The sequence below is a fragment of the Protobothrops mucrosquamatus genome, unplaced genomic scaffold (assembly GCF_001527695.2).
Source record: "Protobothrops mucrosquamatus isolate PMUCROS unplaced genomic scaffold, P.Mucros_1.0 scaffold39, whole genome shotgun sequence".
NCBI lineage: Eukaryota > Metazoa > Chordata > Lepidosauria > Squamata > Viperidae > Protobothrops > Protobothrops mucrosquamatus.
Genome location: NW_015386421.1, coordinates 761780 through 776936, shown reverse-complemented (window position 1 = coordinate 776936; position 15157 = coordinate 761780). Strand labels below are relative to the sequence as shown.

The 15157-nt window shown below is 37.1% G+C and overlaps 1 protein-coding gene across 1 annotated transcript in view; it reads right to left on the bottom strand.

Moving 5' to 3' along the window:
• The window catches only part of TESK2 (testis associated actin remodelling kinase 2), a 43661-nt gene that overhangs the window by 20332 nt on the left and 8172 nt on the right, over positions 1-15157 (bottom strand). Inside the window, exon 3 of the mRNA XM_015811324.1 lies at positions 6314-6362. Coding sequence (XP_015666810.1) covers positions 6314-6362 — 49 coding nt within the window. The remainder of the gene's footprint in view (positions 1-6313; positions 6363-15157) is intronic.

Below are 15157 nucleotides of genomic sequence, written 5' to 3'. Positions count from 1 at the left end.
ATTTAAAGCTCTGTCATGCCTTCCTCCGGAATCAGAGGATCAGAGCTTACTAGTTTATTGTGAGAAATATGACAAACCCTTCAGCAGTGCTTTTGTGAAAACTATGTCATTTAATTTTTTTTCTTAAATCAAACGCCCACGTGTACATTTAATAGATAAATCCTGAATAAGAAAAAGACCATCACATATCAGTAATATCTTCTATTGTGCGGGAAGAGTGGTAAACTCTGTTCATTTTTTCCAAAAGGCCATGACAGTTACTAAAAATAATTTCATGAAATATGCATTAGGATCTCAAGAGAGTTCACTACTAAAGTATCTGAATCATTTGGAGACAGTATCCAAGCCAAAATAATACTGTTGTTTTTTTTAAACTAAATCATGTCTTCTTTGTTTCAAACAAAAGTACTTTCATACAATAATAAATATTTCATTTATTACTGGTAAACATGGGCCAGATTTTTCCTTGATCCAGTGCAAACTAAGCCGTATGTATCTTCCAAAAAATCACTTGATTCTAAAGGGATGCCTGTGTTAAAAGACACAAGCCTATCCACAACTCCCAGCTCTATCAAAGCAACTTTCACCAGTGCTCAGAATGTCTCTCTGCTAAATAGGACCTCCCATTGTCACATTGTCTACTGTTTCTATATCCAATACTTCAGGAAAACTTTGCCACTTTCTTTCACCTCACAATTCCCACATTCATTGCAATGGTACTACAAGGATTAAAATAAGTGTAATATATATATATATATATATATATATATATATATATACACCCTCCATCTAGCTAAAGAGAGAAAAATCTCTTTAATTTTGTCATTCTTTTCCCTATCAGAAGTTCCGTGTGCTACTTCTGTAAGTAATAAAACCACATGTTCTGCACATCCCTCCCCAAATGAAATCGAAAGCATTCTCCCTCAATCTCCACATCAGTTTGCTATAGTAGAGAAACTTTTCTGTCAAAGGCCATGCTCTATGAGAGGCATTTCTCACAAATGCATTGGTGGAGAGAAAGCACCTACAAAAACTATCTCTTTTCTCCTTCTGGCCAAAAATCTAAAATTATTTTCTTATAGAGCTTCTGAAAATACAATGAGGATTATATGCCATATTAGGCTGTCATCCTTTTCAAATTGAAGCTAGCTCTTAGGACCTTTATAGTAAATAAAAATAGGAAAAGATAATGGCAGAGGAAAAGTCAAGTAACTAAATAAAGAGGTGTTAAAACAATAATAGCTCCCCCAAAAGGACCAATTCATTTCAAACTAAGCTTTTCTTCGACTTTCATAGTTTTTTTTTTAGTAAAGTACATTAGCAGCTGCAACTTTTTTTTTTTTTTAGAAATTTGTATTAATTTTTCAATTAAAAACAATAACATAAATATGATGCATTTAGTCACAATATCAACCAAAAAAAATAACACTACTTTCACGGAAGTGTCCGGTGTCCCCCCCCTGCACCCCACTCTTTCACTTTCCACACCTTCCTCCCCACGGACCTACAACAGCTGCAACTTTTAATTACTTCTAATAACGTTATCTTCTTCTAGACAAAATACTAAGCATCTATTACTGTAGTTTCAGATCTCTTGTATAACAATCAGTGTAAGAACTGAAGGTAAATTCTACAGAAAGTAGAATTTCAGGTAAATTCTACAGAAGCAGCCAAGGACAATAATTTATCACAGTGCAAGATTTTGTAACAACTGTTCGGAGTTCATAAACAACTCCTGTTTATATCTCCTATTCATTTTTATAGGATAACCTCTACTTTAGTGACACTTTCTACATGTTCAAAAGTGTATTGCAATAATTTTAGATAATATTGGATAGAGGAAAGAAAGATACACTTCTTTCTCACTAGTGCTTATTTTTTTTCAAACAGTGCAAATAGGTTCTCCAGCATTAATTTGCACCAAAAATCTTTCCACTGAATGAAATTCCACTCTTTAAAAGAATAAGGAAAACGTAAAAAGGAAAAGGCAGAAACACTATGCCAGTCAGTTATTACAGCAATAAGGTGAGGAATTTGCTTCAGTTGGGAGGGAGGGAGGGAGAGAGGGGGGAGGGAGAGTGAGAGGGAGGGAGGGAGGGAGAGAGAGAGAGAGAGAGAGAGAGAGAGAGAGAGACTGAAAATATACATTCCATGATGTGAGATGGGCCTTCCATGATGATTTTAATGTCTTCTTTCACAAACTTTCAAACATTTTAAAATCAAAATCCTGTGCAACTGGAAACCAAAGCAGAAATCAGTATGGAACCTTCTAGTTCCACAATAGATAAGCAACTTGAAGCCAACTATACAGAAAAACAAAACCCACACAGAAAATCATAAAACAAAGTTCAGAGATCTTTGATCAAGTTAAACAACTCTTAATAACATAAATATTCACAACTCCCACAATATTCAGTTAGTAAGGATAGCTGAGAATTGAAATTAAAATGTCTCCGGGTTACCAGGTTGCCTATCAAACAAGATTTTCCATGTCTATGGGTACCATTCTATATATATAGCAATCTTGCTAAAATGAAGCATTGAGTGTCTAGATCAGGGGTAGGCAACCTCGGCTCTTTTATGACTCATGGACTTCAACTCCCAGAATTCCTGAGCCAGCTATGCTCAGGAATTCTGGGAGTTGAAGTCCATGAGTCATAAAAGAGCCAAGGTTGCCTACCCCTGTTCTAGATGAAAGGGGGCGTTGTCTTACCTGAACGCCTTTTCTCAGCACGGAGATGGAGACTCCACCATTGGGTAGTAGACTGTATTCCTGCCCAATCAGATCAGGTCAGCCAAAGTTGCCACGCCCGTCCTGGACCGTGATCTCCAGTCTTTGACGCGAGCGTAGCCATTGACTGACAGCAAGACGTTGTGGCTCACCAAACTAACTGACCCTATGCTTATATAAAAATACAAGGGAGGGAGGTGGAGTCTCCATCTCCGTGCTGAGAAAAGGCGTTCAGGTAAGACAACGCCCCTTCTCCAGNCTGAGGGTGGGTAGTAGACTGGTCCCGAGTGGCACTTTGGTGTAAAACCTGTTGGAGAACTCTCCTTCCGAATGAAGCCTCAGCCGAGGCAAACTTATCAATTTTATAGTGCCTAACGAAAGGAGAAGGCGAAGCCCAAGTGGCTGCCTTGCAGACTTCCTCGATGGAAGCTTGAGTGGCCCAAGCCGCCGAAGTAGCCGCGCTCCGTGTGGAGTGGGCTGTCACACCCCGCGGAACCGGCAACGACTCAGCTTTGTAAGCTCCGGCGATGCATGCCTTTATCCATCTTCCAACGGTGGAAGAGGACACTTTCCGACCTTTGGTGGAAGCGTGGAAAGATACAAAGAGGGCTTCCGATTTCCTGAACTCCGCAGTCCGTGAAATATAATGTTTAAGGGCCCTGCGGACATCCAGACAATGCCATTGCCGCTCCAATCCATGCGACGGGTTGGGGCAGAAATCAGGCAGCACTATCTCCTGTGACCTATGGAATAGGGAATTAACCTTTGGCACGAAGGTGGGGTCCAACCGAAGGATAACCCTATCCTGTTGGAAAACACATAGGTCATCTCTCACTGAAAGCGCCGCCAGCTCCGAAATGCGACGAGCAGAGGTGATAGCCACCAGGAAAGCCACTTTGTGGGACAGAGAACGAATGTCACATGTCCTGAGGGGCTCAAAAGGAGATTTAGTAATAGCCCGAAGCACCCTTGACAACTCCCACGAGGGGTATCTATGTACCACAGGAGGATTTTGGTTGGAGGCTCCCTTAAGGAATGACCTTACCAGAGGATGATGACCCAGTGATTCAGCAGAGTCGCATGAGAGGATTGTAGACAAAGCCGCGACTTGCCTGCGAAGGGTATTAGGGGCTAAACCTTTTCCTAGACCCTCCAATAAATAATCCAAAATAATTGGTACAGTGAGTGTCGAAAGTGACAACTGCCTCCCAGAACACCATGATTGGAAATTTTTCCATGTGGCCTCTGTACCTGCCTAGAGCCAAAACTTGCAACGTCTGTCCTGGGCAAGATCAAGTCAAAGACTGGAGATCACGGTCCAGGACGGGCGTGGCAACTTTGGCTGACCTGATCTGATTGGGCAGGAATACAGTCTACTACCCAATGGTGGAGTCTCCATCTCAGTGCTGGAGAAGCTACCTGGGAACTCCAAAAACATTATCTTAGCATTGTTGATAAATGAAATAATGCAATCCATAATGGTGACTGAAAAATATTTGGTTAACAAAAGTCTAACATTTCATTTTCATTCACTAAACTATAATTGACACTCATAAATATGCACAAATATTACAAAAGAATAACCTACAATTGATTAGTAAAGGGACGGCTTCTTAATCAAAGAGCTGCTTTACTTTGTGCATACACTATTTTGGAAACAATGAGTTTGCTAAGAAAAAAGTGTGTTTAAAGATATTTTCACTGTGCAAAAGAGTGGGATAGCTGAGCCAATAGGGAAGAACAGCCAATCAAAAGAGGACAATGCAGGACACCTCCTCCTAGATTATATTCCAGGAAAAGGAGGTTGGAAGTGGATTTTGGAGGTGGATTAATCTCAAAGAAGCCCAGATCCCAAACCTCAGAATGCATACTACAGTCAGGAAGATAGAATAATTTTATTATCAGTGTAGGCTAGTATTGATAGGCTAGTAAGGTATTTTCTAGAAGTCAACCCATTTTAAATTATTTCATATAAATGAACTTGTCTCTTGTTTCTATGTTAACAAAGTGCTTGTTCCAACCTATACCTTGTTCCATATTCTACCTAGTATTGTTATTTTAGATATTTTGAAAATTAGAAAGGAGATTTAATGATGTCAGCAGAACAAATAGATAACTGGGGGGGGGGGGAGAGACAAGGGTATGCAACTACAAGATGAGATGCGTGTAAATCCACAAATCCAAAATATTTTCTGAACATAAAGATCCTTATCAAAAAGTCTCAAAGCATCTTCCTAATGTTTCAGCCTACAAGCCTAAATTAAGCATTTTATCCTACTTTTATTATGGGTTGCCAGGCTTCTGACAGAACACAAATGTAAGGAGCTTAGAATAGAAGAAGCCGTTCCTATTTTTGCATAGTATCATACATAAAAATAAAAGATCCATTAAAAGAATGGCTAAAAAAAAATCCATAAAACAGAAAAAACAGAATCTATATAGACTGATACAAAATGCATTGCAACTGTGTATTAATACTACTTACAAGTAATGATATACAGCCATTTATAGAAATGCTATGTAGCTACTAAATGTTAATATCCCTCCTTGTATTCTAAAAATTGCCATGTGGTATAATCTGAAGTGGTAAAAATGATTCAACCATAATGACAGCAATTTTCTATTTTGATAAGAAACTTAAAAATGTGTTCATGCCAGATTAAATACAGCAGCTACAATCATTCTATAAAATTTGATCTGCCTAATCACTAACTGATATTTACACACACACACACACACTCACATGAATGTAGTATGTGTGTGTGAGAGAGAGCCCTGGGCCCTACAAGGGAAGGATGTTAGAAAAATAGTTTTAGAGCTGTTCTAAGGAATTTTCTATGCATCTGGAGAATAAAATTGCTCTAATCTACTCAGAAATAGACATTATCTAAGCAAGTCCTAACATAGTAACAAAAAATACTTTTTGAAAGGTTATCTGGGATAACCTTTGAGTCCTAAGTAAGTAGACATGTTCTCTCTAATATAAACTCTGCAATCAATGGTTTGGATGTTGGTTCTTCCTAGTTGATAAAATATCTCTAGTGAGGTAACTGAATAACTGGTCCAGGGTGATAGTGAATTCATCCTTGGAAAAACAGATGCTGCTGCCTGTCTTGAAGGTGATGTTGTGGGTACATTCCTTCCTCAAGGGTCCTTCTCTTACCCCAAAATCCAGAAGAATTATGGATTCATTCAACTTTCTCTTTCTAGGAAAGGCTACTGAGAAGGTGGTGAGACTGCAGTTGCAGAAAAACCTTGAAGAAGCATTACCTGAACCAATGTGATTTGTGTTCAGAAATGAACACAGCACCAAGACTACACTACTTTCCTTAATTAATTTCTGATGAGAGTGGGAAAATGAACATGTGACCTTCCTTGTATTCTTTGATTTCTTAATAACTGTTGATTTCATAAATAGTGGTATCATTTTAGACCATTTCCAAGGATTGGGGGATACTCGAAAGTACTATTTTGTTCCTATGGTACCTACGTCAGAACTATACTAGTCAACTTCATTAAATACATTGTTTACCATCACAAGAAACTTTGCAAAGCTGAGGGAAGGAGAGGTAATCAGCTTACCTCAGTAAGGGCATGCAATTGTCCTTGATGTACACAGACACCCATAAACCTACAAAACAGGAGTAAAATCTTAAATCAGAAACAGTGGATTTTGTAAGGGTTCGTTATTTTTGAATCATTATAGTACATATGCAGTTTTAAAAAAAAATAGAAATATTGGATGACACCAGTTCCAAAACATTACACAACTGTTCTGCAATCAAATATATTACTTTGTATGTAAGACAGTAACACTTTCCTTTTAGTTCAAGCATAAATAATGAACTAGTCTATTTGAGAACAGGAAATAAATTCCAACTGTCTTATACTTAAATCTATGTAGAAGTTTGAGAATGTATGTAATTGTTCACATTTTCATAAAAAGTTTAAAAAGTCTTTTATGAAGAAGTCTTATGACCATTACAACATCCCTGTGGTCATGCGAGCAAAATTCAGATGCTTGTCAACTGACTCATATTTATGATGGTGATAGTGTCCAGGAGTCATGTGATCCCCTTTTGTGACTTTCTGATAAACAAAGTTAATGGGGAAACCAGATTCACTTAACAACTTTGGCAAGAAATGTCATAAAATAGGACAAAACTCACTTAAATGTTTCACTTAGCAGCAGAATGTTTGGGCTAAATTGTGGTCATAAGTGGAGGACTGCCTATGTGATACAAATTTGTTAATAAATTAGAACTGGAATAACAAGTGGATATAGGTTAGTAGACCCATCCCTCATTTTAAGCAGAGTACCAAATGATTCTTTGTTAAACAGTGCTAAACAATTTTAAAGATTTGTAGCCAAAAGAATACATAATTTTACATGCAGTAATAACAAAACATCATAACAAAATTAGAAAAAGCACGACCTACTGTATTTATTGTAAAATGTTACATTAAATGAAAGTATTGGTTTTATATACCATGTTAATTATATAAGTTAAGTATTGGTTTTATATACCATAAGTTAATTGGTTTTATATACCATAAGTTTATATACCATAAGGTATTTATAGGCCTTATTGCATAGGAACATATCTTCCTAGTTGCTCACCAAACCTCCCTTCTCTATTTTATTTTAGGAAGAATTGGAGAAGAGAAATTATTTATTTATTTTCTAAAATCACCTTTTCTGGCTAGAAAGCAGCTGAACTTTGACCTCCATCCACAACACACCTTTGAATCTCACGTGTACATAAGGCATTTCTCAAAGTGAAAGGAATCCAGAACTCAGTTGTTTCCTAACCACTTGCCAAAACTTTAAAAAAAAAAAAACATAAAAGAGGGAGAAGGAGAAGAAAAAGTTCCTGCAGTGAGAAACAAGTGGTGGGAATGGAAAGGTCACAATGAGTGAAACAGAATCATGCATCCCAGGAGCAGAAGGAAGAATAAAGAATGGAATCTGAAACATGATTGTGAACAAGAGCCAACAATGAACAGACTTTGTACTTTATGGTTTAGACCAGGGGTCTCCACCCCCCAGTCCATGGCCTGGTACTAGGCTGCGGTCCATAGGGAACCGGGCCGTGCAAGTGGCAGGCAATCACGTGAAACTATCCCCTCTCCCCCTCCCAATGCCACCGCTACTGCCAGTCCATAGAGTAGGAAAGGTTGGGGACCACTGGTTTAGACATTACTTCCACCATTCAGTTCTTGGGCAATATGTTGCTTTTCTTTTAACATCAGACAAGTACCTTCGTCAAATGTTTCTTTGGTATTTTGCCATTTTAGTAACTGCTATTCCTTATGCTAGCTAGCCATTTTCTAACACAGCCTATACCATTTTCAAAGAATTTTATAAACTGAATTTGAAGATGGAGATCCAGATTAAGTATCATGAAACCTGAAAAATAAAATTCTTGATGGGTTATATCATACGCAAATGAGTTCTTAGTATTTTATATTGCTGTTGGGAAAATAGCTTTAATTATGTCATCTCAGATGACTGCAAATATACATGTATCATTTAGTTCGGGACAATACTAAATTCTGGAACTTTTCATTGAAGAACTGAAAATATATTTCAATACTAAAAGTAGGAAATAATTATGAGAAACTTACAAAGAAAGTGCTATTTTACATTCTCAAATACCATTTTTAATACTAAAAAGTTAGTATTTATGAACATCTGTCTTGAATAGCAATTAACTCTCAGCACTGAGCTGCCTATTAGCAGGAGCGAGTTTATTTATTTACCGGGTTTATAAGGCATTCCAATTAGCCTACAGTTGAGCAGCACACAACTCACCAGTACATAATTGGGATTAAAAACAATACAAATTAAATTTAGAAACAAAATATTATAATAATACACATCTAATAGACACATGCAGAAAAAAACAATTCATCCTCAGGATGGATAGTAATAAGAGAACTGGCCTTCCAGTTAGACAAAATAGCCAGGTTTTCAAAGCTTGAGAGGGAACTATTTGAATGTTGGGGGAGGGGATAATATTCCATAGGAGGGATACTGACAGAGAAGTCACGCTTCTATGATCCATGAAATGGCAGTCTCCAATCAAGGGCATATGAAATAAGTCCCACGGTAGATCTTATAGAGGGCAGAAATACTGGGAGAAAGCAGTCCTAAATATACCAAGACCATGAACTATGGAAGGCTTTTAAAGGTGACAACCAGCATCTTGAATTGCACCTGAAAGTTAAATGGCAGCCAGTGCAGCTCTTGCAGTAGAGATGTCTTGTGGATGGCCATAAAATGCACTCAAAACTAGTCTCGCTACTGTATTCTGAACCTGGTATAATTTCCAAATATTTGTAAGGGCACCCCCATATGGCGTGCATTGTAATAGTCCAATCAAGAGGTAATTCAGGCATGAATGACTATGACTATTTCCTCCCACTCCAGGAAAACCTGCAATTGGTGCACAATATGAAGCTATGCAAAAGCCTTTTTGGCCACAGCTGCCCTTGCTTTTTAAGCAGGAGCTATGAATACAAGAGGATCCCTCCCATCCCCAAAATCAGCTCTATTTGGGAAAGTGCAATCTTTTCCAGACCTAACAATGGAATCCCACTGAAATTATGAGGCCTTCAAACCTCCAACTTCTTCCTGCTGATGGAAATTCTTAACTTGTTCCTCTCCATTCAGTTCCAGACAACCTCCATATATATGGAGAGCACTTTGACAGAATCATCTGGGAGTCAAGTTGGCTATCATGAACATACCAATAAAACCTAGGCTTGTACCAACAGATTTTGCTTTAGTTATGTAAATACTGAATAGAAATAGAACAGTAAGCCCTGTGGCATCCCACAATTGAGAGACACAGGGCTCAGTCTTTTCCCACCACACTAAAATGAAGCTGTCCCTTCAGAAAGGAGAAAACAATGCCCCCCCCCCCGCTCCTAACTTCCACAGATGTCTCAAAAAGATAGCATGATATCAAAAGCCATGAAGGTCATTCTGCCTCTATCTCAGTCTCATCAAAGATGACCTATAACTGTGTAATCCATCCATTTTCTCCGCCACCTTCTCACAAAAATTGTCCAGTATATCCAGACTGAATGATAGTTTCTTGAAGAGGAGAGTTTCAAAGAGGGTAGTAATACCTCCCCTCTCAAAAGATGAATTCACTATTGTGCCAACTTAGCTCCTACTATCTCCCCGTAGGCTTTCACCAATCAGGAAGGGCCAGAGTCCAAACTGCTATTCGCTTCCTCAGGATTCACAAGATCAAACACATCCTCAAATGTATCAAATTAAGAGTCCAGAAAAAATAAGGAAATAAGCAGTCAAATATTTTGAAAATCAGTTTATATCTACGGGTGTGTGTGAAGTAACACTACTACTTCATCTTGCAATTAAAGTTAAGCCTTAAACTGGAAACAAGGACTGGATTAGTGTAGCACATGGATTCTTTGATGAAAATTTTATTTTCAAGTGGTTGTACTTACTGTATTGTGCTATTATAAAGTGGTTAATATAATTATATATTATATTGTATATTCCTTTGACATTTCAAAGGAAATGTCATTAATTATGGAACATAAAGCTAAAACCCCTTTTTTGTTTTTCAAAACTTACTTTCACAACCTCTTTGTAAAAATAGAAAATGCTGACTGAATGTCAAAGTTATGAAATTTTTTATTTTCCTATGTCAGCTTTTCAGAAATAAACGTATTAAGATGCAATGGAAATCCAACTTTATTATAGAAATTAAATCCTCAGAATTTCTTAGTTTAATCTAAACAGAGCATACATGTACTAGTTATTAGATACGACTTCCAACAGTTTCATATAGTTAGGAAAACAATTTTATAGCTAGAAATAATATTTGGAGCTATTGATCTATAATTTCAAATGATACATGAAACTTTATTGAAAGTTTAAATTCTAAATTCTCAGCGTAGTTAACAGAATCTACCAAATGAAATATCTCACTGTTAAAAAATGGTTTCCAAACATAATTCAGTGATAGTTTTAATCTACAAAATTATAAATAATCTCAGATGGCAGTAATTAAAGGATCACTTATTTCGTATGAGTACTTATTTCCTGTTTACTGAGATCTTAATCAAAGTACTACCTCAGTGTTTTAATTTAATTGCAACTTTTTAATCTTTTTGTTGCTAGTCCTCTTTGGGGAAAGAAAAGACTGGCTATCAAAGTGGAAAAGCAAGTTACACATTTGTTTACATGAAGAATTGGAAGAACTGTAGAAATCAAGTTATCAGCACTTCCACAAAAGATTTTTCCTAGCTTGCATAGCGACGGCAAATCAGAGGTGACATAAAATTTTCTTAACCTCCAATTCTTGATCATCACTGGAAGGCTCTGGATTTGCTGGGGGAAGACCTCATAGATTTTTAAAAAAAATAATATTGCATACCTAGGGTTCACTCTGTAGTGCTGATCTGGCACATAATGAAGAGAAGGCTTTTGAAGCCTCTTGATGTGCTAATTAATTTTAAAATGGAATCTTCCCTTATAATCACCTCCATAGAAGTCTGTGAAGCAAAGCATTTTGCATGCCACCAGAAATATAGGCAAATACATATGATGAACACATGGACTAGGCACGTATTGGAAAGGAACACCAGAAACTCATTTGCTTTCTGTTGGAAAAGGAAAAGGAAAAGGCTGTTAATTCATAGAGTATTAAAAGGTTTAAGGGCAATAAATACAGTAATGAGCCCCTGAAGCAGAAAAAAAAATAGTATCAAGGGACTGATATCTTCTTTAGAGCTTTTTGAAAGTTCCAAACTCACAAGCAGGTAAACAATATTATGCTGAAACAATTTGCAAATGATAACAATAGTGTAAAACAGGGGTGGTGGCTTTAAAAGTGCATTGGAAAAATTAGCAAATAGAAGGACTAGCAGTATATCAGATCTCTATGTCCATATAAAGCTCTTTTCCAAGATCCCTCCATCTGAAGGACAGTTTACATGATGTCTGAATTTTACTTTCTCAATTTTATTTTTAGCACCTTAATTTTAAAAATCTTATCATGATGGATTCAGAAGTACATTATCTGATCCAGATTCTTTTCCAATCTACAATGTTCTTCTGCAAAACATGCTGAAAGAATTATATTTCTATTCCTTCCTAAATACTAACATACTATAATATTTCCCCAAAATATGGATTGTTCTTTTGCAATAAACAAAAACAGATGACATATAAAAAAGGAACACTTGGAATGACTCATTTCTGCTTTGTTTAATTTGCTCAGGATGGGTTTAATTAGCAAGCGAATTGTTAGATTTGTGTAACTACAAAGCAACTCTGGTCACAATTCTCAGCCCAACTCATTTCAAAGGATTATTGTTGTGGGGAAATATAGGAGGAGGAAGAGGCATCACTTATGTTCACTGCCTTGAGTTATTTATAAAATAAAGACAGAATAAAAAGTAAAATAAAAAATAACTACACATAACATTTTTCTAGCATCTCTTATTTTGGGGAACTTGGATATTTGAAGAAGTTTTTGTAATAGCCACATTTTTTACAAAGAAAGCAAAGAAAAAATGAAGAACTACAGAATTAAACTGTAATTTCTATTACAAATAGAAAAAGAGCACATGTCAGATCCTCAGAAAACCATTTTTATGCTGAAAAATATCATAGTTTCAAGTCATCTTTCCTATGTACCTGAATGCAATATCATGACTTTCCTCCATCTTCTTTTCTGTAGATGATTCATCCATGACAATAATCAAAAACAATATATACTGCTCACAAAAATAAAGGGAAAGCAAACCCCTTCAGTTCCATGGTAAAAATGTCCCTTTATTTTTGTGAGCAGTATATATCAACAACTAGATTTTATCAACATCAATATTGATAAGGTTGACATATCAAATTATATACAGAGTCTGATCGCTGATCCATTTAGCTCAATACTATCTATTCTGACAGCAATTTCCCAAGGCCTTTGATAGAGAACTCTTCCAGCACTGATAATCAATACTGGTTTTAACTGAGAAATGCCAGGAATTAAAGCTGAAATATTTCAAATGCAAAGCAAATTATATTTTTCTTAGCACAGTTATAAAACAAATAAATATCAGATACTTTAAACCAGGATACAAAAAATAGGCTAAAGTCATTTCTGTAGAACACATGTAGTAAAAGCTCATTTCTAACAGAAAACTACTATCAGCCATATTCAACTATGGAGGCATAACATAAGAAGTAATAACTCAATCATCTGTTTAGAAAGCTTAGAAAAATAAACAAACATCAGTAGATAGTGACTCATAAATTTTACCAGTGTTAATTGTGAATATTCTGTAATATATAGGTAACCTTTGGCAAAGTTGCTATTATATACACAATAATATAAAATCAGAGCTGCCAGTTCTTTAGTTGATGTTGCCTTCATACGTATCAAGTTCTTCCCAAGAATGTAGGAAGTTGTAATGTATTGGTGTAGTATACGGTGGTGATGATGATTACTCCTATTTATTAAATCTGTATACCATCCAATTTTCAATAACTCTGACTGACTCACAGAAATCAAAGAAAAAAACTACAATAAAAAATTAATGTAACTTAATTTTAAAAAATTAAAATCTTTAAATAAGTGTATGTCATATCAAGGTGCTTTAATAATTTAAGTCTGACAATACAGGGTTAAGAGAATGACTAACAATACATTCTACGTTAGATACAAAATTAAACATGCTCGTTTTGGAAGCATAAGTATTTATTCTGATTTATATAACTTCATTTTTCCCCAAACTAAGCTGATTCATTTGGAGAAAAAGAACACACAAATCACACGTGACTTAGTTTATTATGCTTGTTTTTATATTTTTAATCTTGAGATTTCATGTTCACCTTTTATAATATTAATGTCAATCATAGAATGATTGAGTTGGAAAGGACCACAAAGATCATCAATCCTCTGCAATGTGCAGGAAAACTTATTAAACCTTCCTTGGGAGGTGGCTGTCCAGTCTTTTCTCTAAAACTTTGAGAGATGCAACCACCTGTCAATTAGATCCTTGCCTCTTCTGATTGGTGAAAGCCTCCAGGATGGTGAGGACAAGATGGGTTCAAGCAGTGATAAATTCATCACTGCAGGACAGGATGTTTCCGGACCTTTTAAGGAGGTCCTGGTTTATTTCCTCCTTTAAAAAAAACATAACGATCCCACCTGTCTGGACAATTCTATCTAGTTTCCCATTTTCTCTTTCTAGGGAAGGTGGTAGAAAAGGTGGTTCCTTGGCAGCTTCAGGGGGTTCTGGGTGAAATGGATTATCTAGACCCCTTCCAGTCATGATTCAGGCCCGGTTATGGGATAGAGACAGCACTGATCACACTTGCTAATGATCTCTGGTGAGAACAGGATGGGAGTACTGCAATTATCCTTGCCCTCTTTCACCTCTTAGTAGCTCTCAATACCACTGACCATAGTATCCTTTTGGGCTGGCTATGGGGTTTGGGGCCGGGCAGGAGTCTTGCACTGGTTTGGCTCCTTTCTCCAAGGCCGGTCCCAATTGATATGGAGTGAGAAGTCCATCCCATGGCCACTCCTTTGTGACATACCACAGGGCTCAGTACTCTCTCTACTTTTTTAACCTCTTACATGAACCTGCTGGGTGAGATCATTCACCACCACGTGTTGAGGTATCATCAGTACGTCGATGATACTCAACTTTATATCTCCAACCCTAGTGATCCAAGTGATGCTGTCATTGTACTCTCAAAGTACCTGGAGGCTGTGGTGGCCTGGATGGGGCAATTGGCTTCGTCTGAATCCTGGCAAAACTGAATGGGTTTGGAAGCATAGAGCGTTGACTTTAATTCTGGATGGGGTTGCTAGGAGAGCCTTTTCACAACTTTGTATTGTATGCAAGCTGTGGCCCTTCCTTCATTAGGAGTCCCTATATCAGTCACTCAAGCCCTGGTCATCTCACATTTAGAATACTGCAACACACTCTACATGGGGCTACCCTTGAAGAGCAATCGGAAGCTACAACCAGTCAAGATGCAGTCGCATGGGCAGTTCTTGAAGTCCCTAGGCTGATCCATGTTACACCACTGCTCCATGATTACTTTATTTATTTATTTATTTATTTACATGGATTTATATGCCGCCCTTCTCCCTATAGGACTCAGGGCGGCTTACAGCATATTAAAACACATAAAACATCGTCCCCCCATAAAAACCTATTAAAAACCAAATATGTTTTTTCGCTGTATAATTAATTAAGATTTAAATTAAAATTGTCCCTATTTAAAAATTCTCCCTAGGCCAGACCCGCTTGTTGAAAAAGCCATGTCTTGAGGGCGCGGCGAAAAGGTAGGAGGTCCGGAATCGTCCGGATCTCGGGGGGTAGTTCGTTCCAGAGGGTGGGGGCACCCACAGAGAAGGCCCTCCCCCTGGG